At 39.5% G+C, this 26,942-nt stretch overlaps 2 protein-coding genes across 2 annotated transcripts in view; one reads left to right on the top strand and one right to left on the bottom strand.

Annotated features, from left to right (window-relative positions):
* The window catches only part of IRAK4 (interleukin 1 receptor associated kinase 4), a 547,272-nt gene extending 530,637 nt beyond the window's left edge, over positions 1-16,635 (bottom strand). Inside the window, exon 1 of the mRNA XM_044087412.1 lies at positions 16,293-16,635. Coding sequence (XP_043943347.1) covers positions 16,293-16,453 — 161 coding nt within the window. The 5' untranslated portion in view covers positions 16,454-16,635. The remainder of the gene's footprint in view (positions 1-16,292) is intronic.
* Positions 16,636-16,709: 74 nt separating this feature from the next.
* PUS7L (pseudouridine synthase 7 like) overlaps positions 16,710-26,942 on the top strand; it is a 364,500-nt gene continuing 354,267 nt past the window's right edge. The window contains exon 1 of the mRNA XM_044087411.1: positions 16,710-16,760. The gene's annotated coding sequence lies outside the window, so the exon portion shown is untranslated. The remainder of the gene's footprint in view (positions 16,761-26,942) is intronic.

The raw sequence follows: 26,942 nt of genomic DNA on the forward strand, positions 1-26,942 counted from the left end.
CTTTCTGGTTTAATTAATATTTCTTTCTTTTTTATTTTTTTATTTTTTAAAAATTTTTTTATTTTTTCTTTTTAAAAAAAACTTTTGGTTTTAGCACAAGATGCTACTAAAACCTTTTTTCCCCCAACCCACCTTTTTTTTTTTTTTTTTTTTAAATTTTTTTTCAATCTTTTAAACCCTTTTTTTTCCCCACACCGGGGGCCCCGGATTTTTCCCCCAAAGGGGAAAGGCCCAGGGGTTCCCCTGGTAATGTTTGGTGATTTTTAAAAAGCCAGTGGGAAATGGAAAAAAAACTTTTTAAATGAAACTGCAGTATGTAAGAAAAGATACAATTCCCCTAGGTGACAACAAAATTACTACCCAGTTTTTTACGGGATTGACACACCAACCCCCAAGATGAAACACAATATTATACATTAGACATCAACCACACTACAAAGTACTGAGACCTCAGTGTTGTAGTGCTTGGTGGTGTGTGAGGGGCCAACACATGAATAAATATATGATGTATAGATAGATCAGACCCTTGGTTTGTAATGTTTCCACATGCAGTTTTGTGTCAGAAAGAAAATGAAGAATAAACACCAATAATTAAGCATGATACATATGTGTGTGTATATATATGTATATATATATATATATATATATATATATATATATATATATATATATATATATGTATATATCAATCCCATAGCACAGCAAGCAGTGTACGATGAGCAAGACGTAGGACCTAGGTTTTGTTTGGATATGAGTATGGACAATAATGCCATATGCAAAATCATCATTGAAAATTAGAAAGTTATTTCAGGCAGCAATGATGTTGTCAATGTGTTAGGGGGTGGTCCATCTTTTGTCTATACGAAAAACTCCAGCATCAAACAAATGCTGAAAAATAACAAAAAAAATGGGAGTTTGGTCCCTCCTGCCAGAGCAATGTGGGTATGTTGAAATGTTTGGGGTGTAGAGCATGCAAGTTCATACAAGAAGGTCCCTTTGTCTTTCTTCAAGTTCCTGGCAGGTTAGATTGTGGTACAACTAGTGTAGTGTACATTGCTGTGTGTTCAACTTGTCCAGCTTTTTATGTTGGAATGACCATAAGGAGTCTGAGGAAGAGAATCCAGGAACACCAGCATGCCATAAAAAGCAAAAATTCAAACAATGCCTTGCGCAAGCATTCCCTTTATTGTGTTAACTGGAAAATGATTTACTTTTTCTGTTATAGAAGTTGTTAGGCAGGACCCAAGTGGAGGGAATTATAAAAATATTGTAGATCAGAGAGAAGCTGAATGGCAATTTTGCCTTGCATCCTACATTTTACCTGGTTTAAGTGATACTGTTAAGTGTTTTTAAAAAAATAGAAAAGTTACTATTGGAAACTTTTAGAGTTTTATATTTCAACTATATTTTTTTAGAAGTTTGATAGTAGTTTAAGGGTTAATTTGTACCCAGTTACTACTTAATTAGTGTCAAGTGCTTATTGGTTTTAGTTCTTCATTGTAACTATTTAACAATGGAGTGTGTGTGTTGAAGTCTTACTGAAGAACAGTGACTAATAAACTTTAACTATGCTAAAAACTTTATTTTAGAGTCCACCTCGTACCTTTTGGAGTAGTTCTTTGTTAGACTGGAGATCCAATATTTAATGTCCAGTACAACTGTTGACATAGAATAAGCATGGGCGTAACACCAAACCCAGCGGTACTCCACTACATGTAGTATATTCAAAAAATGTTGCATACACTACCTGTGCCTTACATGTCCTTCCTTGTACTCAGATATGTAACCGTTTTATCAAATGCATGTTCCAGAGACTTTGTTCCAGTGCTTTCATTGTAGAATAATGTAACAAAGAACTGAATGCATTAGCTATATCCATACAGATTCTTTCCACAGGAATATCACCATCAGTTGTCATTTTAGTATCTGAATAACAAAGATATCAAAATGGTTGTACATAATCTCCCAGTACAGAACCCATATTAGAAAATATCCAAGAATGTTTTTCTTTTCCAGTTCTGCATATGTGCCAGTAAGACCCTCAGAAGTTTTGCCAATAGTGCTAGTAAAGTTTATTGGCCTGTGGTTCTCAGATGAATCTCATATTTCCACCAAGAAGGTACATATCATGTACATGATGCAATATGAAATAAATGTGTTACGACTCACAGTAAGGGAGGCTGGCTTTTATTCAAACCATCAGAAGCAGCTGTAGAGTCCAATTTAAAGCAAAACATCTAAAAAGGGCAACACAGCATATTAATACTGATGTTAGGCAGCCTTCAAATGTGTATTTTTCCCCCAAACATCTTTATTAAATTTACACATATGACAAAGGCAATCTGACATTCATTCAAATGTGTATTTTATCCAGGCTACTAATTTGCAATACATTTCTGAAAAACATATCAGAGACAGCAATGGTAAGGGGTACTATACCTTTCAACCTGTTAACGCAAGAAATCTAGACAAAGCCTAAAATAAGGTGGGAGGGTAAATCCCCAAAAATAGGGACACATTTCAAATACTGCTCCTATAAACTAAGAGAGTTCCTAGAATAACTGGGTTTGTGTTAGTATGTATTTTCTGAAGGCTATGAAGTCTGAAACTCAAATGTATGTCATTATTACTTAGTGACTTCAATCCTCAGTTATTTGACATAAAACCACAGATTTTATGAGGAACAAACCAAAAATATGAGGGAAAAATCTGGACAGTTGAGTGGTATGAGAGGTACAGATAGTGGAAAAAAGAGAAGCTGTTACCTGGGGTCCTGAAAGGTACAGTACTGCAAGCAATTTTCTTTAACATTTATGTAAGACAAGTACGGGTCACTAGGCTTCTTTGAATAATTACACAGAAATCTGTGATACAAATGGTGAAAATAAATTTGTCAAATCTGTGAAGAGGATTTAATTTACGGAAGCCTATGTTTAAATGAAAGACATGTGTCCTGAAAAGTGACACCCAATGAAGGACTACACGGTGGGGAATAAAGTATTACCAACATTTAGTCACCCATCAATAGTGACTCCAAGCTCCTTGGGGTCACTATAGATGAACACATGAAATTTGACCTTCAAGTACAACATAATATTTGCAAAACTCATTTTAAACAATATAATATTTGCAAAACCCACTTTAAACTTGGGACCCTTTATAGATATAATCACTTCCTAAGCCCATCCAAAAGTATAACCCTAGCCACTATATATCTACTACCATCTCTCCTCTGTGGTGCCCCTCTACTTACTAATATCCAAAGCTCCACTAAACTCAAACTAGAGATGTGCTACAATAAAATCGCCAAATCTGCAACCAACTACGGATACTCCACCCACCCCTTAAATCACTAAAATGGCTAGAACTTCCAAACTGACACTCATACTTACAACTAACCACAGCTTACAAAATACTCTTCAAACCTCAAGACTGTCCTGCCCTGAGCTCAACATTCAACTACTATCTCCCTAAAAGGCCCTAAGATCAGGTGATCAGAAGCTCTTAAAGGTACACAAACCTATCTCCCACCTGGCTAGTTTCTGCACTTGTTCTCAGTAGCCAAGAGCTGGAATGCTTTACCGCTATCCATTAGAGCAACTCAAACTTCATTCCATTTCAGAACTTCCCTACATAGTCACCTTTCTTCATGCTGGAAGTGTACTTGCACGAACACCCCCTAGATTATGTTAGACTCCCTATTTCTTAACATCTTTGCCTTGTGTAAGCTAGTACTTCTCTAGAAGAATTTAGACATAATAAGCTGTAGACACTTACTTTATGCGGATTCTTTACGATTGTACTAATGCTGATAACTTACTTCTGTTCTGTTTTTTCTCAACAACTTGTATATATTTTCATCTCTTTGTAATTTTCATTGTAACTTCTTTGTAAGTTTAACTGTTTAATGTTTTGTACTGCAGAGCTTTTCCCCTGGGCCTCCAGCAAAAAGGGGTTCTTTTGGCCCTGTGGACTTTCCCAGTAAACAAAAAACAAACAAATAAGTAGTGCGGAAACAAGGCTAAACATATTAATTTCAAAATTACTTTTATGTAAAAAAGTACTGCATGGTGCTCAAAAAAAGAAGTTATGTCTTACCATAACATTCCATCTGTGTTGTACATCTTTGCCCATACAATACAAATAGGACTTTGGTTCCGTTCTCAGAACCGATACGGCCGTTTCCAAGCTCGTGCCAGCCAAAAACTCTCAGCTAAGACCTACCCATAATGCCTCTCTCCTAGTTACTTCAGATTGAGTTTGTCCGCCCCTATATAATAGAGGTAGTAATAGAAAAACAGAAGAAGGCTCTGTCTGAGCAAATACCCTAACCAGGAGTTCCTAAAGTCCACCAGGAGTCCAGGCAGGGGGAAGGAGGGCAGGAAGTAATGAATGGACAAAGATCTACAACACAGGTGGAACGTTATGGTAAGACATAACTTCTTTATCTGATGTTGTAAATCTTTGTCTAGGTTTACCCAATCTGGGTCCTGCAAAGGCCACAGACAATTGATCTGTTTTCCTGAAAGATTTAGTCCTGTCCAAATAACAACGAAGCTGCTGATGCACATCAAGGGTGTGCAAAAGGTACTGGCCTCTATTAGAATACTGAGGAAAGAAAACCAGCAGGTCACTAGATCGGTTAATGGAAAATCCAGAAGTGACCTTGGGCAAGAAGGAAGGGTCAGTACGAAGGGACACCCTATCCGTGTGGAAGATCAAGTAAGGTCTCTTGACCCTCAAGGTCTGCAGCTCAGATACTCTTCTCGCTGAGGTAAGTGCTACAAGAAGTAAAGTTTTCCATGACAAAAGGGCTCGAAAGGAGGACCTGTGAGAGATTGAAGCACCAAAGTCAAGTCCCATGGTTATAAGGGAGGCTTGACTGGAGGTTTAACGTAATACTCCTTTCAAAAATGTCTTGCATAGGCGGTGTGACAATCGAAGAATTATCAAGTCCATTATGAAAATTGGCGATAGCTGCTAAATGTACAGCGATCGTCGATGCAGAGACTCCTGCATGTAAAAGAGTAATCAGGTATTGAAGGATCTTTTGAATAGACATAATAGAGAGGGGATCTATGTTCTGATCTTTGGCCCAAACAGAAAACCTAGTCCATTTACTAGAATAAACTTTCCTGGTGGAAGGTTTGTGTGAAGCCAGAAGAATTTCACGAACAGGAGATGGGATGTCAGGCAGCCTGGCAATCATTGGAAGTGGAGGAACCAAGCTGTGAGCTTGAGACTGTGGAGGTTCAGATGAATCAGTCCCCGAGGATGAGATAACAGTTCTTGGTAATGATCCAGGATCCACGGGCTGTGAATCAGATGAGGCCATAGAAACAGGAACCAGACTTGACGGGACCAGTAGGGGGCAATGAGGATCACTTTGCTTCTCAACATCTGAGCTTTCTGGAAAAATTTTGGAATGAGGGGAAATGGGGGAAAGGCATACAGAAGACCCGGGGGTCAATCGTGCGTTAGAGTGTCCCTCGGGGGTTCCCCCTGAGGGGGGATCAGGGCAAAGTAGCTTCTGCATTTGTAGTTTAGGGGCGAAGCAAACAGATCACAGCAAGGCTTGCTCCAGTGTCGGAAGATCCGATCCGCTGTTACAGGGTTGAGGGACCACTCGTGAGGCATCAGGATTTCCTGCTCAGATTGTCCGCAATAAGGTTGGAACTCCCGGGAATGTGCGTTGCTATAAGAAAATGGTTGGAAGCTATCACCCAGTGCCAAATCCTCATGGCTTCCCGACACAGAGGGTAAGACCTGGTTCCAACTTGCTTGCTGATATACCAGACAACTGACATGTTGTCTGACTGAATTGCAATGGTCCCAGAGGATAGGGATGCATGGAACGCTTGTAACACTAAGAGAACTGCCCTCAGTTCCAGGACATTTATGTGCAAATTGGCCTCCATGGGGGACTAGGTGCCTTGGACCATCTTTCCCTGGAAATGCCCCCCACCCTAACAGGGAAGTGTCTGTGGTCACCGTGGCCGTGGGCTGGGGAAGACAGAATGGATGACACCAAAAATTCGTTTGTGGCTTCATCCACCATAGCATTTCTTCCTTGCAACGGTTTGTAAGACGTATCATGTGGTCGAGTTAGAAACGACCACTGTGCGGAAAGGAACCACTGCAGGATTCTCATGTGCAACCTCGCCAGTGGTACTAATGTAATGGCAGCTGCCATGGAGCCTAAGAGTTTCAGTACAAGATGTGCTTGTACATAGGTCTCAGGAAGAAGGTCTTGGATTTGGTGTCTTATTTTTGAAAGCCTGTGGGGGGGGGGGGGCTTGATAGGATGTTGTGTCGAAGACCGCTCCAATAAATTCCAGTGTCTTCGTTGGGGACATTTCAGATTTCTCCATGTTGATTGTAATCCCCAAGTGGAGAGCGAGACCTTGAGTGTAAGAGAGGCTGTGGAATAGGAGATGCCTGGTCGGATCGGTAAGGAGCCAATCGTCTAGATACGGAAACACCAGGAATCCTTGTAGTCGAAGATGAGCTACCACAACTGCCATACATTTGGTGAACACTCAGGGGGGCTGTCAAGAGACCGAATGGCAGTGCCTTGAACTGGTAGTGATTGGCTCCCAGCCAGAAGAGGAGAAACCTCTGGGAGCAGTGATCCATCTTTATGTGGTAGTACACATCTCGGAGGTCTATACAGCACATCCAGTTGTCCCTCCCTAGGAAGGGAAGAATGGACTGTACTGTGACCATCCGGAATTTTTGAGGTTTGATAAATTTGTTCAATAGGCTGAGATCCAGGATTGGTCTCCAGTTCCCTGTCTTTTTTGACACTAAAAAGAACCTCAAGTAAAACCCGGATCCTGTCTGGTCTGGTGGGACTGGTTGGATGACTCTTTTTCTTAGCAGCTTTTCTGTTTATAAGGCTGCTAATTCCCTCTGGTGGGGTGGTATATCAGGGATTTGTTTGATGGGTCTGGGAGTTAAATCAAATGGTATTTGGTAGCCTCTGGATATTATTCTCTGCACCCAAACATCGGTAGTAATAAGATGCCAGGCTGGTAGATGCAGAGAAAAATGACCCCCGACTGCTTCCCCTGAAGTTGGGGAAGCAATCGGACTGCTGTTTAGGAGCACTGGTAGGGTTTGCCAGAGAAAGAATCTCTAGTGCCCTGGTTACGTGGACCCCCTCTACCCCGAAAGGGGCATCTTCCAGATGAGCTGTCCCCTCTGCTCTAGGGAGATTGTTCACCACGAGTGTCACGAAAAGATCCTTGGGATTTCTTGAACTAAATTTTTCCTCCCTTTTGGTTCCTGGAGTAGGACCTCTGGGGATTGGAAATGCGTATGCCCACAGCAGACAAGGTCTTTCCATCTTTCTCCCTTCACACAAGTGTGTCTCGTACTTTGGGTCCAAAAAGTGCAGATTCGTCGACAGGTGCAGTGACGAAGGAAGATTTAAAGGGATCTGCGAAGTCACTCAACCACATCTAAGCATTACGTCTCATGACAATGCCTGATGCGGCAGCTCGAGCTACCCCTCAGTGGTGTGAGATATCAAACACATCAAGGAATTTGAGATGGATTCAAGGGTAGCTAGCTACGAGATGACAGTGTCATGCACCTCATCAGGCAGTACCCTCGCCAAAGAGGAAGACATTTCGGAAATTAGTAAAGTGTGCCAGATAGTTCAATGACCAAATGGCAAAAGTCGCTGAAGCATAGGTCTGCTTCCCTAGTCTGTCCATGGTCCGGAACTCCCTGTTCGGATGATGGACAGTGGAACTATCTTCTGCCAGTTCCCTCTTGGTGGTCGCCGCCACGACTACAGAATCAACTGTCAACTGCTTGGACCAGTGGAGCTGGTCTTCAGGTGTAGATAAAATTCTGTCTGGCCTCTGGGGGACAGGTTCTACGTTGTCCGGGGTCTTCCAGGCACACTGCACAATGAGCTTAACAAGGTCATCTGCCGGTGGGGTCACCCAGGAAGTAGATGGCCTGCAAGAACATCAATTCCTCAGAAGAAGGGTAAGAGGACTTCCAGTCTCCCCACTGCTTGAGGATTTCGAGAATGTCTCCGAATGAGATGTTATCTGGGGGAGACTGTGGGGACCCTTTCCCCTCATCACTATCGGTGTCTTCGGTGATTGATTCCTCTGGGGAATCAAGGTGCTTCCTCTTGCACGGTTTCTTCTGGGGTGGCTCCCCAGTGGGATCTTCTGAAGAGGACTCTAGAGAAGGGCTTCCCTTCAAAGGGGGGGATCTTGAGACTCCCGTGCCTGGGGTAATGAAATAGGGGGTTGGGACAGATGCTGGGGGGGGTTCTGATACTGATGTCATTGGTGCTGACTGCAAGCCTGCGGAGACAAGGACCCTCTCCATTACCTGGAAAGCAGGCCCACCCGAGGAGGGATGGGAGCCTGGAACCGGGAAGGACAACCTCGGAACTGGGGTCACACCCCACCCTGAGGAGCCCACCTCCAGGTGAGGAGCTCTGACAGGACTGGAAGCCATTGGAGCCGTGGACAAAGACAGCGTCAGCGAGAAAACAGGCACCGGGCTAGCTACCAAGATATGGATGGTCCATGCAATGCTCCGAGAGAGCATCAGATCCACCGGAGCCAATGCAACAAGGGTGGTCGGTGCCCACAGGGGAAAAACTGCTGTCGGAATCGAGTCAGTATGCACAGGGGTGGACATCGGTACAGAGATCTCCAGGACCTGGGTAGAGGCTGGAGGAGGATAAAAAGGGGGAGATGTGGTAAAAGATTCAGTCCAACAGCAGTTTATTATATTTTTTTCTCATTTTTATAAGAAAATATATGGGAGATTGACCCACAGATGGATCTGGATCTCACTAACTTACTCAAGGATTTTATCATCAGATAGGGATGATTTGGCAATTTTTGGACTAAATAATAACAGTATACAGAATGGATCTGAGAGTATCACGCAAGCAAATGTATGAAGTTGAATTTCACAAACTTAACAAAAATATGAGGGCCCTGAGGGCTAATGTATGGCATGCCAAATTGTTTAAGGCATATATAGCCAAAGACATCTCATCCAGAGGCTTAAGGGTACGAATTCAACCCCTGGTTCCTGATGCTGACACTACCCTTTTAGAACAATGGGCTGAGGTGCAACATAAAGCATCTATGGAATTTGTTAAAACCGTAGCATCATACTGTGACAGAGCTATTGACAAAAACATATTTGGTATCACACGTGTGTGCATTGATATTGATCTATGGAATTTGTTAAAACCGTAGCATCATACTGTGACAGAGCTATCGACAAAAACATATTTGATAGCACACATGTGTGCATTGATATTGATCTATGGAATTTGTTAAAACCGTAGCATCATACTGTGACAGAGCTATTGACAAAAACATATTTGGTATCTGCGTGTGTGCATTGATATTGATCTATGGAATTTGTTAAAACCGTAGCATCATACTGTGACAGAGCTATTGACAAAAACATATTTGATATCACTGCGTGTGTGCATTGATATTGATCTATGGAATTTGTTAAAACCGTAGCATCATACTGTGACAGAGCTATTGACAAAAACATATTTGGTATCACACGTGTGTGCATTGATATTGATCTATGGAATTTGTTAAAACCGTAGCATCATACTGTGACAGAGCTATTGACAAAAACATATTTGGTATCACACGTGTGCATTGATATTGATCTATGGAATTTGTTAAAACCGTAGCATCATACTGTGACAGAGCTATTGACAAAAACATATTTGGTATCACACGTGTGTGCATTGATATTGATCTATGGAATTTGTTAAAACCGTAGCATCATACTGTGACAGAGCTATTGACAAACACATATTTGATATCACACGTGTGTGCATTGATATTGATCTATGGAATTTGTTAAAACCGTAGCATCATACTGTGACAGAGCTATTGACAAAAACATATTTGGTATCACACGTGTGTGCATTGATATTGATCTATGGAATTTGTTAAAACCGTAGCATCATACTGTGACAGAGCTATTGACAAAAACATATTTGGTATCTGCGTGTGCATTGATATTGATCTATGGAATTTGTTAAAACCGTAGCATCATACTGTGACAGAGCTATTGACAAAAACATATTTGGTAGCACACGTGTGTGCATTGATATTGATCTATGGAATTTGTTAAAACCGTAGCATCATACTGTGACAGAGCTATTGACAAAAACATATTTGGTAGCTGCGTGTGTGCATTGATATTGATCTATGGAATTTGTTAAAACCGTAGCATCATACTGTGACAGAGCTATTGACAAAACATATTTGGTAGCACCGTGTGTGCATTGATGATATGATCTAGATAAAACTAAACCGCAGCATGCTGCCAATGATAGAAATGACTTAGAAATTTGGTTTAATATGGTGATATTGATCTATGGAATTTGTTAAAACCGTAGCATCATACTGTGACAGAGCTATTGACAAAACATATTTGGTAGCACGTGTGTGCATTGATATTGATCTATGGAATTTGTTAAAACGTAGCATCATACTGTGACAGAGCTATTGACAAAAACATATTTGGTAGCCGTGTGTGCATTGATATTGATCTATGGAATTTGTTAAAACCGTAGCATCATACTGTGACAGAGCTATTGACAAAAACATATTTGGTAGCACACGTGTGTGCATTGATATTGATCTATGGAATTTGTTAAAACCGTAGCATCATACTGTGACAGAGCTATTGACAAAAACATATTTGGTAGCACACGTGTGTGCATTGATATTGATCTATGGAATTTGTTAAAACCGTAGCATCATACTGTGACAGAGCTATTGACAAAAACATATTTGGTAGCACATGTGTGTGCATTGATACTGATCTATGGAATTTGTTAAAACCGTAGCATCATACTGTGACAGAGCTATTGACAAAAACATATTTGGTAGCACTGTTGTGTGCATTGATGATGATCTATGGAATTTGTTAAAACCGTAGCATCATACTGTGACAGAGCTATTGACAAAAACATATTTGGTAGCACACGTGTGTGCATTGATATTGATCTATGGAATTTGTTAAAACCGTAGCATCATACTGTGACAGAGCTATTGACAAAAACATATTTGGTATCACACGTGTGTGCATTGATATTGTGAAGTACGAGGGTCAAGAGGGTCACAATCACTGTATTTGGTATCACACGTGTGTGCATTGATATTGTGAAGTATGAGGGTCAAGAGGGTCACAATCACTGTATTTGGTATCACACGTGTGTGCATTGATATTAATGAAGTATGAGGGTCAAGAGGGTCACAATCACTGTATTTGGTATCACACGTGTGTGCATTGATATTGTGAAGTATGAGGGTCAAGAGGGTCACAATCACTGTTTAAAGAACTTGAGTCAGGATAGGATCTTCTGTCATTACAGAAACAGCTTAAAGAAAAGAAGATGAAAACATTTCATAGAGATGCAACAGATTATGAGGGTGGACATACATATGCCACTAAAAAACGTGAGATTAGAACCTATGAACAGGAAGATTGTCAAAAGAGAGAGACCACATTCCATACTGAAGAAATCATCCTTAACTAGTTGTGAGGAATTTTCCTCTGGTTTAGAGTCCTCTACACAAAATGTCACAGATTCACCAGTGTCGAAGAAAAGTAACATGCCTATCCCTTTAGGGGCAAACAAAAGCGGGGGGGGGGACACAGGGGTGGACAGTATGGAAGAGTTGCTCAAACTCATGGTACAGAAGTAGAACAGAATAATGTACTTAATATTTCCTCTGTTGAATTGTCCCCCACACTTGTCAAACTACTTAATAAAGGTTTAAAATTTATACCTGTTTTTTATGTTCCTGAAGACACCTTTGCACAGAACATATCCTCTTTCTCTAGATGCCTTAACCTGAAACTTTTTTTCCAAACAACATCCAAATCAGAACCACAACATGGATTTAAATATCATAAATCCAATTTCATCCCGCCCATGCATCCTACTGTACTCATGTTTCAGAACTCAATTCTCAAAGATCTAAATTTCAACTACAGGGATCATCGTGCTAAATCCAACAATTTATCGAAACATGAGATGGGCATGATACAGGAATTGGGTACTAATCATGAACTGGTAATACTGCCAGCAGACAAAGGTGGGGCTATAGTGGTACAGGATTAGTCACAATACAATATAAAAGCAATGAGAACTCTCTGATAAATGTTATTTTACACAAATGGTATGTGATCCCACTACCGGCTTCAAGAAACAGACTGTTTGTTGAATTCTGCTAAAAAAGATGGGATTATAACAGACAACACATTGCACCATTTACCAGTTTGGGACCCCTCCAGCCAGTATATATACTTTTTACCTAAAATACATAAGAGCTTACAGAATCCACAGGGTAGACCAATCGTCTCTGGCAGAGGTTCAGTTACTGAACCTCTATCCCAGTTCCTGACTTTACATCTAAAACCCTTACACAAATGGGTCAGAGCAAGGATTCAAGACACTGAATTCCTCAGGGTCATCTCTGATATGCAGTTGGATACAGGGCGGCTTATGTGTACTTTGGATGTTTCTGCATTATATACAAATATTCACCATTGGGTGGGCTTGGAGGCTTTAGAATATTGGCTATCTAGGTCCAAATTATATCAACCGGGCTTTAATACATTCCTACTCTGTTTAACAGAGCCCGTTTTGACTAAAAATGTTTTTTACTTTCAAAACAACTGTTATCTACAGATTAAAGGAACTGGCATGGGAGCCTCCTTTACCCCCATATATGCAGATCTTTTCATGGCCTATACTGAGGAACAACTGATCTATGATAGGGGCCACAACATCTACATAGATGAGATCGACATTTGGAGGAGATATTTGGATGCTGGTTAGTATGGAGGTCTGATAGCATTTATCTTCAGGAGTTTGAACACTTGAATGATAATAAATGGGGGATTGAGTTTACAGTTATCTTTGATATGGACAAAATCACTTTTCTGGATGTGTTAGTAACCAGAACTGTTGATCACACATTAACTGAGGTCTCCCGTAAACACCCCCAGTTCAACACCTTACTCCATGCTACCAGCTTTCATCCTCCTCATATATGCAGAAACATCCCAAAGTCACAGTTTTTACGCATTAAAAGGATATGTTCATATGCAGCTACTTATCATTCTTATGAGGAAGACCTAGCTATGAGATTCAAGCAGAGGGGCTACAAGAGAGGGGACATCTACCAGGCTAAACACTGGGCATCTAATCAAAACAGGACTGATTTACTTCAATATAGGGACAAAACAAAGGACAATAATTCACCACCAAGATTAATCACTACTTATGGTAGGAATACAGATGTCCTACTCAACAGTGTACGTAAGCACTGGAATATTCTATTAGCAGATACCAGGCTAAGTGAAATTATAGATGATAAATGTTATTTTTCTTTTAGAAGAGGCAGAAATCTTGGCTCATTCATGAGTCATTACAAATATGTCCATACATCTGATATGCACTCAACACAGACAACACTAGAAGGTAGGGTTTTGCAAGGTTGTTTCCCAAGTGGTCACTGTACTCACTGTAAAAGGATGTTGAAGACCAGGGAATTTACTAGGAAAAACACTGGGCAAGTATTTAATATCTCATTTTTTGCAACTTGCCAGTCAGATTGGTTCATCTATATGGCCACTTGCAGTTGCTCTGCCTTTTATGTGGGACAGACCTCAAGACCAGTTAAATTCAGAATCTCGGAACACATAAGTGATATCAGTGTTAGAAAACCAACAAATGCTTTATATAAACATACTAAGAAACATCGTAATGCAGTTTTCAATTTCTCTGTTATTGATAAAATACAAGGTAACAGAAATAAATCAGGTTGGCATCAACTGCTAAACAACAAGGAAAAAAAATGGATCATCAAATTGGGTGTTTTATTTTCATCGGGACTTAATGAATATTTTTAATGTGTTAAGAGAAGTAATTCTCTCATTTAGCCTCTAGTGGTGGTACAATATAAAAGGAGAATGGTTGTAACTACAATTCACTACACTGATGAATGCTTGATAAACTCATAGCCAAAACCGGTCTGTCTTGTTCTCCTATTTTTATACTATTAAACCTTTATGTCACAGTTTGCTGGCTCTGTATTTTTGTTTTGCTGAAGGACTTTTGGAGCCGTGCAGCTACCATACTTGCAGGGGCTCCCTTCTTTCTAAAAGATTCCGAGCCAAGAGGGACGGAAGATCTAGCTGGAATGGGCACTCCCCTAGCTGCCAGAAGCTGGTCCACAAACCGCACAAGGTCTAATTCAGAAAAACTCCTGATGGATCTAAAGGAGGCTGCTGAAGGAGAATCATGTCTTTCTAGAAAGGGGCTAAACCTCTGCCCCAAAAAAGGGTCGTAAGTTGGAGAGTATCTTGTCCTTGGCAGATATTCAAATTTAGGAGCTGATGGAGCCAAAGAAACTATTCGCACTGTGGCCAGGGATGGTGCCGAAGCATGTACAGTCATAGGAGCCAAAATCAAATCCAAGGATGGCACCAAAGCCAGTGGTGCCGTGGTTGGAACCGAAATAGGGGTGAATATCATGGACGGCACTGAGGGAGAAGATACAGAGCCTGGTGCCGAAGAGGTCTGCGCCGAGAGCACCGGCAAAGCACGGAGCCAACTCAGTTCCGTAACTGATGGAGCTGCAGGAACCAAGTGACTCCGTTTTCCTTATGTTTTTTGGTCTTTGGAAGGGGTGAGACCACCGACCCAGACAGAGCCTCCGAAAAAACTGTCTTAATTAAACCTTTTAAAATAAGCTTATTTTTACATTCTGCTAGTGTACGATTACTAAAACTAGCACAAATGTCACAGTCAGCTTTAACATGATCCACACCCAAACAGTAAACACAACAAGCATGCCCATCCGAGTTGGGCATCTTATGCCCACACTAGTCACACTGTTTAAACCCCAACTTAGCTTTGTCTGATATAGTAAGGCAACATGACTATCCTATAGAAAAAAACAATGGAAGGGAGAGAAAAAGGTGAGAGAATACCAACAATGGTATTTAAAAAATACCACAAATGGTAAGGAAGGGTCTATTAAAGGCAGGAGAGAGGGACAGTACCAACAATGGTAGAAATTAAATTACCAAGGTAAAGGGTAGGGAATAGAAGTAGGTTATAGGCGACAGTGAGAAAAGGCGATATTGACTAAAAAATTTTGAGGAGAAACTATTTTAAAAATTACAATTTTCTACTTAGCTTTGAGAGAGATGGCTAGCACATCTGAAGAGGAACGTGGCAAATGAGATATGAAGCAACTAGGAGAGGGGCATTATGGGTAGGTCTTAGCTGAGAGTTTTTGGCTGGAGCGAGCTTGGAAACGGTCGTATCAGTTCCGGGGATGGAACCAAAGTCCTATTTCTAATGAATGGACAAAGAGTTACAACATCAGATGACTGGTTTGGCAGATGGAGACCCTGGGAAGCACAGGAAGAGACATTATTAGTTAAAAACAAACACAACTTTTCCCCTGTATAAATAATTACTGAGATCTTGTTTTGAAAACTATCTGCAGTTCGGGAGGCTACATAAGACTTAAATAAGAGAAGGCTGTTCACAGCAAGATTACCAAGTTGGCATAGGTCTATATCAGCAGCGTCATGAGGAAAGGTTAATATTAAAGAACAAAAAAAAGCCAGACTGTTTTTACATATTTTAAAGACACTCTACAAGGCACAAGAGAGCAGAAGTGCATATGAAAAATGGGACAGAGTTTGAAAACTGACAACAAGACAAGTAAAACTTGTTCACAGTTACTTTTTTGTCACTGAGTGACATCTGGATAGATGAAACACCCTCCCATAAAAGGGGTGGTGGGTCCAATAAAGGTGAGAGGAGTTTGAGGCATGAAGCTAAACTGGAAAGTACAATACATAAGCAGACCCCAGTCCTGTTTATACTAGCACTTTACCCATGTGATATGCGAGTCAAGTAATCTTCATCTGCCATCAGTTTCTGTATCCCTTTCCTGAACCCAAATGTCATGTACCTTTAAATGTTGTCAGAAAGGATGCAAAAATGTTCTTTAATTCAAATCTGACTACAGCTTATTTAAATAAACAACTAAAATCAGACGCAGTTACATTACACTGTATTACAATTTGAGATGGGTATTCAAGTCATCCAATAGTCAAATGCGGATGTTAGCAGATCTAGCCCACAAAGTATTTCATTTTTTTTAAAGCTACAGAAATCCAACTAATATAATAAATGTAAAGAAGAAAACAGACCACCCCCTGAAGTGTTATACCTCAAGCGAAGCTGATCGTATCTCGGTTCACCTGTCGGCTTTGTAATATGTACTGCCACTTGTTTCCATCCCTCCTGTGGGTCCAAAAAATCTGCTAAATTTCTTATAACTCCATGGCTAAGGGTGCGAACGTACGTGGAAGGAGTGATGGGCTTATTCATCTCTTTCCCACGGCACACACTTCAAAATTTATATATGTATATATGAAATTAAGTTCTGAAGTAACACAAACTATTTCCTCATAATTCAGTGAAGTAAGCTACAGCCATTATCTGTTTAAATAATAAACAAATACATAAACTATTCTCATAACTTTTTTAATGATACAGTTAACCGGGAGTAGTTAGTTCCTGAAAATAGTTACGAAATACTAAAAAACGTCATTACGTCACTAGTAATTACCATTCATTAGCGTCAGCATTTTTTTTACAGGCCTAGTGTCTTCTTACGCTGTAGGGAAAAGATAAGGTGAGTGACGTAATGGGAGCAATTCGTTTTTTATAACGTAAAAGCTTTCGTAATCTGCAAGAGGTTTATTGAGAAATATATATATATATATATATATACAGTAGGCGGTAAGTTACAAAACTAATGGTTCACTTAGGGGAAAAAACGGTTAAGGGTTGTGGTGTGTTTGTAAAAGTACAAGTAAAGCTTGTATTATTTTAGCGGTTACAAAGACTGTATTATGGCGTTTGTGCCCATTTCGTTTTACATTGAGATTAATTTTCCCACATTTTCACTGAATGTTCTAGTGTGCAATTCAATGCGGAGCTCTCGTGTTCTCTTCCCCTGTTGTAAGTTGTACTGTCTTCTTGTCAAGTATGTGGTCCTGTTCCTGAACACTGTGCCCTTTTAATACAAATTCTTATCTACGTGAATGTCACTTCTTCACTTTCAAACAGAAACGTTGCAGCTGATCAGAAAATGCCCAAACCCTTTCAATTTTGTGTAACACTCATGCGCAGTAGCAAGCACCTCCTCTTCGGTAATAGAAATTCCTTTGATGTTACCACCCGTTTAAAGGGCTTCAGTCTGCAAGTGGTGTCTCATCATCAGGAACGTTTCTCATGAAGGGTCGTAGAAACTCCATGCTCCACATTGAAAAGGTCTTTCACACATTCAGAACTATGAACTTTTAACTGGTGTATAATGTACGTAGCACTGAATCATATTAAGTCATCAAAATAATTTTTGTAAGTATAAAATAGCCCATTTTAACCATTCTGTGAGATTCCTAGATGAAACTGACTAACCCATTAGTAAGTATTCAGTGTTTTGCCTATTTGTTCCATGTTATGAGAGTTTGTGTTCCTCATGTTGGAAATTGGGAGGTTGAGAGCTCTTTTGGTTACAAATGTTACAAAAGCAAATAAATTAAAAAAGGTTGATTAAATGTTCTGTACTACTGTACCTGCACCCTTGCACTACCAGGGTATAACTCATTCCACCTCCTTGTAGGCTTTGCCAAGGCGCTGGAGGTGTAATAAACGTTCATGAAGATTTGCTGGTCCTGGCTGTTGTATTTTTTAATTTTAGCTCTTTCGAGTGTGGTTGTTACTCATTCCACACCTGTCAGCCCCAGTATGTGGATCGAAGCTCCAAAGGTGGTGGTGTTACCATAATCATAAAGGATACACACACCTCCAGACTGGTAGCACAACATAACGCATCAGAGATACTATAGGTGCAGCTAACATTGGATAAGACAGCGATTCAGGCTTTAGCCTGCTATAGGTCCCCAACCATCTCCCAAGACGCACTCCATATTCCTAAGCACACTGGAGAATATTAGGGTCCAACCTAACATACTCATACTGGGCGACTTCAACTACCCCTCCATTAACTGGGAAAACTACTCTGGTACCAGTACACTTGCCCAACGTATCCTGGAATTCATTAATTCCAATGCCCTGGACCAACTCGTTCTTACCCCCACTAGAGGAAGCAACATCCTTGACCTGGTCATTACTAACATGTGACGACCGTTGCTCTACACCAATAGTCAACTCCTTCCTGGTTAGATCCAACCACAAACTAATCACTGTGGAAATCCAAAGGTAACCACCATGAAAAACTTCTCCAAAGCTAACTTTGGGCTCCCAAAGACAGACTTCTCCAAAGCTAACTTTGGGCTCCCAAAGACAGAGATGGCTAACTTCACGACACCCATACAAATGGAAAATAGTTGTATGACTGCCGAATCATACACCAATACACTGTACGAACACGTACACAAATGCATGGATCTCACCATACCCAATAGAACCAAGAAGCTCTCCTCCAAAAAAGGAAGCCAGTCTGGTGGTCCCCTGCCATAAACAAACTCTACAACAGAAGAAGGAAACTGATGCAGAATAAGGTGAAGTCCCAAGACTGGAAAAACTCCCTTATTAGTCTTAACAAAAAGTTGAGATCCCTCATCAAATTCTCTAAAGCTACCTATGAAAACAGAAGTGCAGCAGAAGGAAACTGATGCAGAATAAGGTGAAGTCCCAAGACTGGAAAAACTCCCTTATTAGCCTTAACAAAAAGTTGAGATCCCTCATCAAATTCTCTAAAGCTACCTATGAAAACAGAAGTGCAGCAGATAGTAAAGACAATCACAAGGCCTTCTATAGTTAGGTAAAGAATCTCTACAGCAATACCCAGATTTGCTCTGAGGTACTGCACAATGGTACCGCCTATACAGAGTCAACAGATATTGCCAATATAATAAAAACAAACAGCCACTGAGGACGACCACAAGTAGAATGGTGAACCAAACAAATTTAATAACAGAAATGACTTAGCACTTTCACCAGTACAATGCTGGCTTCTTCAGGGTTATTAAGAGAAATCTTGGGGAGTGGATCTGAAATAGAAAATTCACCACTGGAATCACTCCAGTGGCTCTACTCGACAGAGGCACTTGGAACTAAGGTCGGGTGGCATGATGCCAGGGTAATCCTATGGGCTAAGTTGTAAAGGTTCCAGGGCCATTAGCCTAGTACATGCCTATGAACCTGTGACCCTATGTTGAAATGTTCATTACCTGCAGTAGGTGTGTGTGTGTATATATATATATATATATATATATATATATATATATATATGTTCAGTGGAGACTCCAGGTTCCCTATAAATGTTACATTCACTGGAGGTTCCGGGTTCTTGTTTTTGGCAGGACACAAAAGAAGCACGGTAGCTAAGTGGTGGGGCATGGAAAAAAAAAACACTGTAGCAATAAAGTATAGAATAAATGGTAAATGGTGATAGCTCACCCATAATCCACTCTTAAAAATGAAAGATCATTTTCCCTACAAAAAATGGTGAATACTATAATCTTACAAATCCTGGCAATGTTCACATAGCTGAAAAACTACTAATTTTAATTCTCAGGGATTATGGTTTGGATACAGTGTTTATGTGCTACAGTGTAACACGTCAGTGGTATAGCTACCAGTACAGGAGATGTTGGAAAATGTAATGCTCAAACACATCTGAATCTTGAATGTATATATGGAAACTTTTATATACACTTATTCAGTTGTGAAATATCTTGCAATGCTCTACCAGGTTCTTATTTACTCTCATTGTACATTTTGTACACTTGTATTTTCAACCAAAAGAGGGAATATCTTCTTATTGTATACTAACGGCTGTAAAGTCTACAGTCTGTACGCTACTACTCTATAATGTCTATTTTGAAATTTACAAGTCTGTAAACTTATGAAGTTTTTCTCCCCAGGACTCTGCTGAAAATGGACACTTGTTGTCCAGTCAGACTATCCTGTCAAACAAATGTTAAATAGATTAGTCTCACTCGAAAGAGAAAAAGATGTCATTGACCCTAAATTCAAGAACAGAAAAATAGGCTCGTTTCATTCTGTGCTGCACTGTACAGAAGCTATTTGTAAAACGAATGCAGCACGTTTAAGGTAACACATCCTCCCACTGCAAGCACTTGCGAATAGCAAAGTAGTTAAAATGTCTGTTAAAAGTTCTTTGAAGTTGAAAAAGATTGGCCAGTTAACAGCTCCTGGATTACATTGATATTTTTGACACCTTAGTATGAGTTTGGGAAAGAGTCCATCAGCGCTTACACTAAAAACTGGACGCCTTAAAAAAGCAGTTTAGTTGATTTATTTTGCTGAGCATCTGCTAAAGCAGTAAGAGATGCTCTTAGAATACGAATCGGAGTAATTTGAGCTAAAAAGTGAAAAAGGGTTCCAGAAGTTGTATGCCTGAGACTCGCACTACTTCTGTTCTAATTACATGCAAGTTAAAAAAAAATGCTTTCCTTGCGTCTAACCTGACTCGTGAATACAGCTTAAAGTTTCTTTTGGGAAAAAAAGACCTGCATGATCACTTTACTACAGCACAGGTGAAATTGAAGTGTATTAACCCACCAGATGCACAGTAGCATGCCCCGGCCAAACCCCGCCTGTGACCATTTTGACTGCACCGCCATTTGATGGAAAGATGCCACCAAAACGCAAGGTAATTTAGACCTATATTTCGCCATTAATAAGGCAAGTTTTAAATATTTTTCGTGCTATATCCCTAAACACATTTTAAAATATTAGTGCTATTAATGCAAGACATCGACACAATTAAGTGAAAAGTAAATAATCAAGACATTTTTTAAATAGGGAGAGTTGACAGATATGCATACCAATCAGGTGTACCTGTGTAGCTGTGCCGTGAGCTGCCTGATTGAAGTTATTATTAAAGGCTCCGTATTCTCCCTCCTGCGCGAACTCGGTGGTGGGTTAATACAGTTCAATATCTCCAATAACACTAAACAAGTGATCACAATCCTAAACATTCAAAAACAAGCAAGTTCAGATTCAAGACACTCCCTCCGATGAGCAAAACTAACCACCGGTATCAACATCATGACTAACTTTGCACTCTGGCAATTGAAGTGTGTTAACCCACCACCGAGTTCGTACAGGAGGGAGAATATGGAGCCTTTAATAATAACTTCAATCAGGCACTCACTGCACAACTACAAAGGTCTTACTTCATTGGTAGTAAGATGTTTTGATGAATTATTATGATTTAATGCTTGTATTTGTTTAGAATTTCAGCGAAATTGAAGTGTATTAACCCATTTGCTTGTGGAACATTTGGCGAAATTGAAGTGTATTAACCCACTTGCTTGTGGAACATTTGAATGGAAATGCCATTCGTGTCATTATTGTGCTTACTAAAGCACGGCACATTGCTGTTGTTAATCCCCGCCGTCCGGCTTGTCAATCACTGTGGACACGCCCATTCATGCGCGAACTCGGTGGTGGGTTAATACACTTCAATTTCGCCACAGCACATTCATTGAAACATCATAACCACTTAATGGTTCTGATGCATGAAAATAGCCGGGATACAATATATACAGATAGATATAATGAAATAACCTCAGTTCCGTTAGTAACCATAAATGAGCATGATGTTAATTTTCTAGCCCCTCCAAGAAAAAAAAAAGGCACTGACAAAAAACTGTACCAAGTGCAGCAACATGAACTGTGTAGTTCTCTCATTTCTAACTTGCTGTAATAATGCCAGTAGACATAACTTAAATCTGCATGTTTTGGGAAAGTGCCATACCTGTCAGCTTATATGGTCAGAAATTCTAGACAAAGCCAAAAATAATTGGAGGGGGGGGGGCAAAATCAGGAGCATTTTAAATAAATCCATTTCCCTTAAAAAGTTAATAGAACAACAGGTTTTGCATCCGTATACATTTTTTGAGCAATAGGAAATGTGATTTATCAGAAAATCACAAATTTTATTAGGGGCAGGGCAGAATTTTGAAATGAAATCAGTGACATCCTGGGAAAATAGGGACCGTTGAGAGGTATCGATAGCACCAAAAAGGGAATGTGTGGTCATAGCCCCTTCCAGGGTTTAAATACATTTTGGGGGTGCAAGATTTTAAATGATTGTTTGAATATCACTGCATGTGAAAAACTCAAAAGCCAGAACTACAGATCCTTAAATTGTTATGCTGAAGCCTCTTCATTTTTAGTCAGATTAATGTGGTTTGACATTACATGGACATCCATAGCACCAAGAAGCAGAAGAAAAACAAGAGTCCAAATGGAGAGATGATAAAATCAGCAAGCAAAGGAGAGTAGTATTGCCGGAATTGAATTCCTTCTGAAGTGAGTACTTTCATGAGGTGGATCTAGTTGTTACAAAATTTCACCAAGACAACACTGATATATAGACTGGATTTTACATAGAATAAATATGTCATGGACAGAGTTAGGTCAAAAAATAAAAAAGACAGCTGGGTGCCCAGGTCCCAGGATAAAAAAATGCCCAATCCTGGTAGATGCACTAGTGTCAACACTGGAAAAAGTAACGACATAGAATCCTCAAGACATGGAAACATTCCTGTAATGGGGTTAGGCCAGGCTCAAGGAGAGGATGCCCCCCCCCCCTGTTGTAGAAGGAAACAGTAGTCCACAAAAACTGACAGGCAAAAGAAGAGCCATAAAGATGATAGAGTGGACTATTGAGGATAAGAAAGGAATTGTGTATTATTATTGTACAAGAAGCCCATAATTTCTGGATAGAAGATATACAAAATGATTGAGAGAAATTAGAGGTAAAAAATGCTAACAGAAGGAAAAACTCAAAAGCCAGAAATGCAAATTTGTGTTCATTAATATAACAGATTAATGGAAAACATTATATAGACCAAGAAACATTGGTCTGTTTGGAAAAAGAAGTGACCGGGGGAGGTGAGAAAATGTAAAGAACAAAGTCTAAAGATTTTTGAAAGATATAAAAAAGAAACCTGGACATAGGAAAGAAAGAGGAATCTAATATGGTGCAATATTTATGCAAAGGAAAAAGCCAAACTAATCAATACAAAAAAGCAGCTCCAAAGCTACTTAAAATTTAAAGATGGGTAAAGGCACCTACAACACAAATAATAAGATAACAAAGGGGGGGACGTAGAACAGATGATTAGTAAAGCAGAAGATAAACAAAGGCTGCAGTTATGGAATACCTGTAAAGTATTTAGTGTGGGAAGTCTTTGTCACAGCCTGATGGAGCAATGAGTCCCCAAAGTAAGGAGAAACAGGAAGAGCGGAAGATATCTGAAGAAAAAATATTGACATGAGAAAGAAAAAAAGGATTTAATATGATGCAATAGTTATGCAAAGGCGAAAGCAAAACTAAACAATATGGAAAAAAAAACAGCACCAAAGATATTTGAAGAGTGAGTGTTACAGGCAAAGGTATCCAGATGTGTAAACTTTTACAAGACAAAAAGAAAAAAGAAAGAAAACAAAGGCGGAAAGTAGAAAAGAAGGTTAGTAATGGAGAAAATAAAGAAATAGAAACTGAAGTTGTGGATTACCTACAAAGTAAAGGATTTACTGTAGAAAATCCAAATATGATAGCAACACAGCATGATAGAACGAGTCCCCAAATTTTGGAGAAACTGTGGGAAGAAGAAGCATCTGATCAGTTTCTATATGAAGATACTTTGGAGCCTTCAGTATGAAACCATTACAAAATTTGTTTAGAGTTGCACACCATGGGAGGGAGCAGGGAATGATGGCAACTCTGATGCAGCCAGTTTTGTGGTGTGATCGGTCAGTGAGTTCCCATGTAAAAGAGCAATGGATAACACAAGATGAAGCTGAAGAGAATATGTCACAGGAAGATGTTCAAGAACTTTCTTTAGAATGCCTGCAGGAAACTGAGAACAACAAATGTGTCCTTAGTTTAGAAGAAAATGATCTAAGGGAACAGTTGCTTGATTTAATAGCAATGGATAAGATCAGTGAAAGAAATAGATTACAGAAAATTAATAAGACCCAAAATGTTAAAAGTTTGATAAAACAAATGAACATGGTAATCAGGATTATTCACAGAAATTCATGTGATATAACAGAAGTTAACAAACGACAACAAAACTCAGGAGCAGCCAAAGTTTTAATGTGCAAAGCATTCCATTAATATCCTTCTTCAGTGCGTATAAAGCAGTAGATAAAACATTCACTTTATAGAAGTCAAAAGACATCATATGACACAGCCCCTGTCACAGACCATTTTCAGTTAAATGATTGAGACATTCAAAGCTTCTAAAAGCAAACAAAACAAGATATAAGCAAAATAAACAATCTTCTTCTTCTTTTGGCTTTTCATGGTTAGGGGTCGCCAGAGTGGATCACCTGTCCGCTCATGATTGGCAGTGAAGTTTTATGGTGTCGAGTTGGCAATGCAATGGCGTGGCTATGGGCACATCTTGTGCCCATAGCTACGCCAGTGCTGTATTGGTAGATTGGGAAATGCATCATGTGTTACAAGGACCATACAAAAATTGTTTTATTTTACAGGAGATTTGTGGATGATCTTTTCATCCTGTGGGGGGAGTACTCCTGAATTATTTGCTGAGTTTATTGAATATCTGAATGGCTCCACACTCTTCCTGAGGTTTACTTATGAATGCTCTAGAAATGCAATTCATTTTCTTGACATCACTATTATTAAAGATGAAGCTACAGGGATTTACACCAGACTATATAGGAAAGAGTGTTATGTTAATCATTTATTACACAGAGATCATGCACATCCCCCACATGTCTTTAAAAATGTGGTCCGTAACCAAGCTTATAGGGCCTCACGTCTGAATGTTAGAGATATTGATTTTACTTCTCACTTGGAAACAGTTGTGAGAAATTTACATGAGGAGATATGAGAATGATCTAATATCTAATATCTAATGTTAGGGATATTTCACAAAAGAGGAATATGTTTGCTCAGCCATACTATTCAGCTAAAAGAAGGAATCTAGAAAGCTTTAAGTGTTCCAGTGAAACTGATGTTAAATTGAGGGTCCCTATGTGCTATACAGCCGATGTTCGAGGCTATATGAATATAGTCAACAAACACTGGAGTATCCTTACTACTGACTGAATTATTGCCATATTTAGATGGTACACCAAGATTTATGTTCAGAAATAGCAATTCATTGAGACAGAGGTTATGTTATACAAAATCTGCAGCTACTAATACAGAAAAAATTGGTACGTGGCCATGTGGTAGATGCAAGTACTGTCAGTACTTAGACACTAGTGGAAAGTTTTTTAATCCTGACCAAATGAAAGAATACACCTTTAATATATCTGCCACTTGTAATAGGGAGCACATAGTGTATCTTGCATACTGTATTGTGTGCAAAAGTTTTTACATAGGCAAAACTGATAGATTGTTCAAAGAACGAATCAGAGAGCATATTTATAATATTTCTAAGCAGAATAAAACTAATGCTCTAGCTAAGCATGTGCTTAATACTAATTCCACGCACAGTTTTAAGTTTATAGCTATTGGGAGAATAGTGGAGGATGTAAGGTTAGGAGATATACGTTTAAGAACTGAGGAATTGGAAGCAAAATGGATTGTCAGGATGAGGGGAGATGCAGGCTGTGGGCTTAATGAATGTGTTCCCCTTAGACCAAAACTCAAGTCCAGATTTGTAAAGCGTTAATTGATGAATCTATATAAATTGTTTTATATATATTTTTCATATATTTTCAGCTGTTTTTATGCTGTATTTTTATTGTATGTATTTCTTTAATTGTTTTATTAGTTTCAGTAAATCTTGGTCATGTGATTTTTATTAGTGTATTTAAAGGGTGTGTTTTCATTGTGCTGTTTTTACACCTGAAGAAGTGATAAGTGAAAGTGCTTGTGTTTGTGCACAGTAAAGTTCTTGTTTTTATTCCAGCCTTGGATGTGGCTGTGTTTTACATTTTTGAATATTAAAAAGCTTGCACTGCTATCCAGAAATTTTACAAAATGAGAAAGATCAGTCTGATCACCTTCCCATGTCATAAAAACATCCACAAAACGTTTAAAGAACAATATCTTACAGCTATACCTCAGATTTTAATTAAATAAACTCCTTTTCCTATTAAATCAAAACCATGGTCATGTAGATATTAGATATGGCTGTACCCATGGCCACTCCTTCAGTTTGCAGGTAATATTGTGTTCCAAAAATAAAAAGTTATTAGCACTAACTCAAGCAGTTGACATGTATTTTCAATCTTCTGTACCATTCACTGATGTTGTCAAACAAAGAAACCCGCGTACAGCTTCCAACCGATATTTGTTAGGAATAACAGTAAAAAGTGAGTTAATATCTAAAGTCCCACCAGGACACAGGTGCTCTTCAGCAATTGTATTCTGCTTGCTGGTAAGCCATTAGACCTCAGGAATTTGTTTAAAGTGTTCAGATTTGTAAAGTAACACTTACTTTTTGCTGCCCATTACTCTTGTCTTGGTGGGCTCTGCCCCGCTCCATTCGTTCTCGATAATGATCGGGCTCTCTGTGCTCCCCTGCCCTGCCTCCAGTTCCCTCCCACCCCCACTACCTCTACATTTATAGTAATCACAACCACAGCTCAACCTCACATCACCTCCACCAATCACAGCTCCTCAAGTCAGATCACATTACACCACACCAACTTGCTCCACCACAAAATACTCACAGCTACTCTCATTCCCGCTAGGCATTATTACATCACCCCACACTACTTACCCATCCACATATAGTGCAACCCTATAATTCCTATCCAGACCTCCACCTAGAAACAGCTTAAACTTTATAACCATGACTATCACACAACTAAGTCTAGT

Source organism: Protopterus annectens, chromosome 11.part0 (assembly GCF_019279795.1).
Source record: "Protopterus annectens isolate FY-2018-M chromosome 11.part0, PAN1.0, whole genome shotgun sequence".
Taxonomy (NCBI): domain Eukaryota; kingdom Metazoa; phylum Chordata; order Ceratodontiformes; family Protopteridae; genus Protopterus; species Protopterus annectens.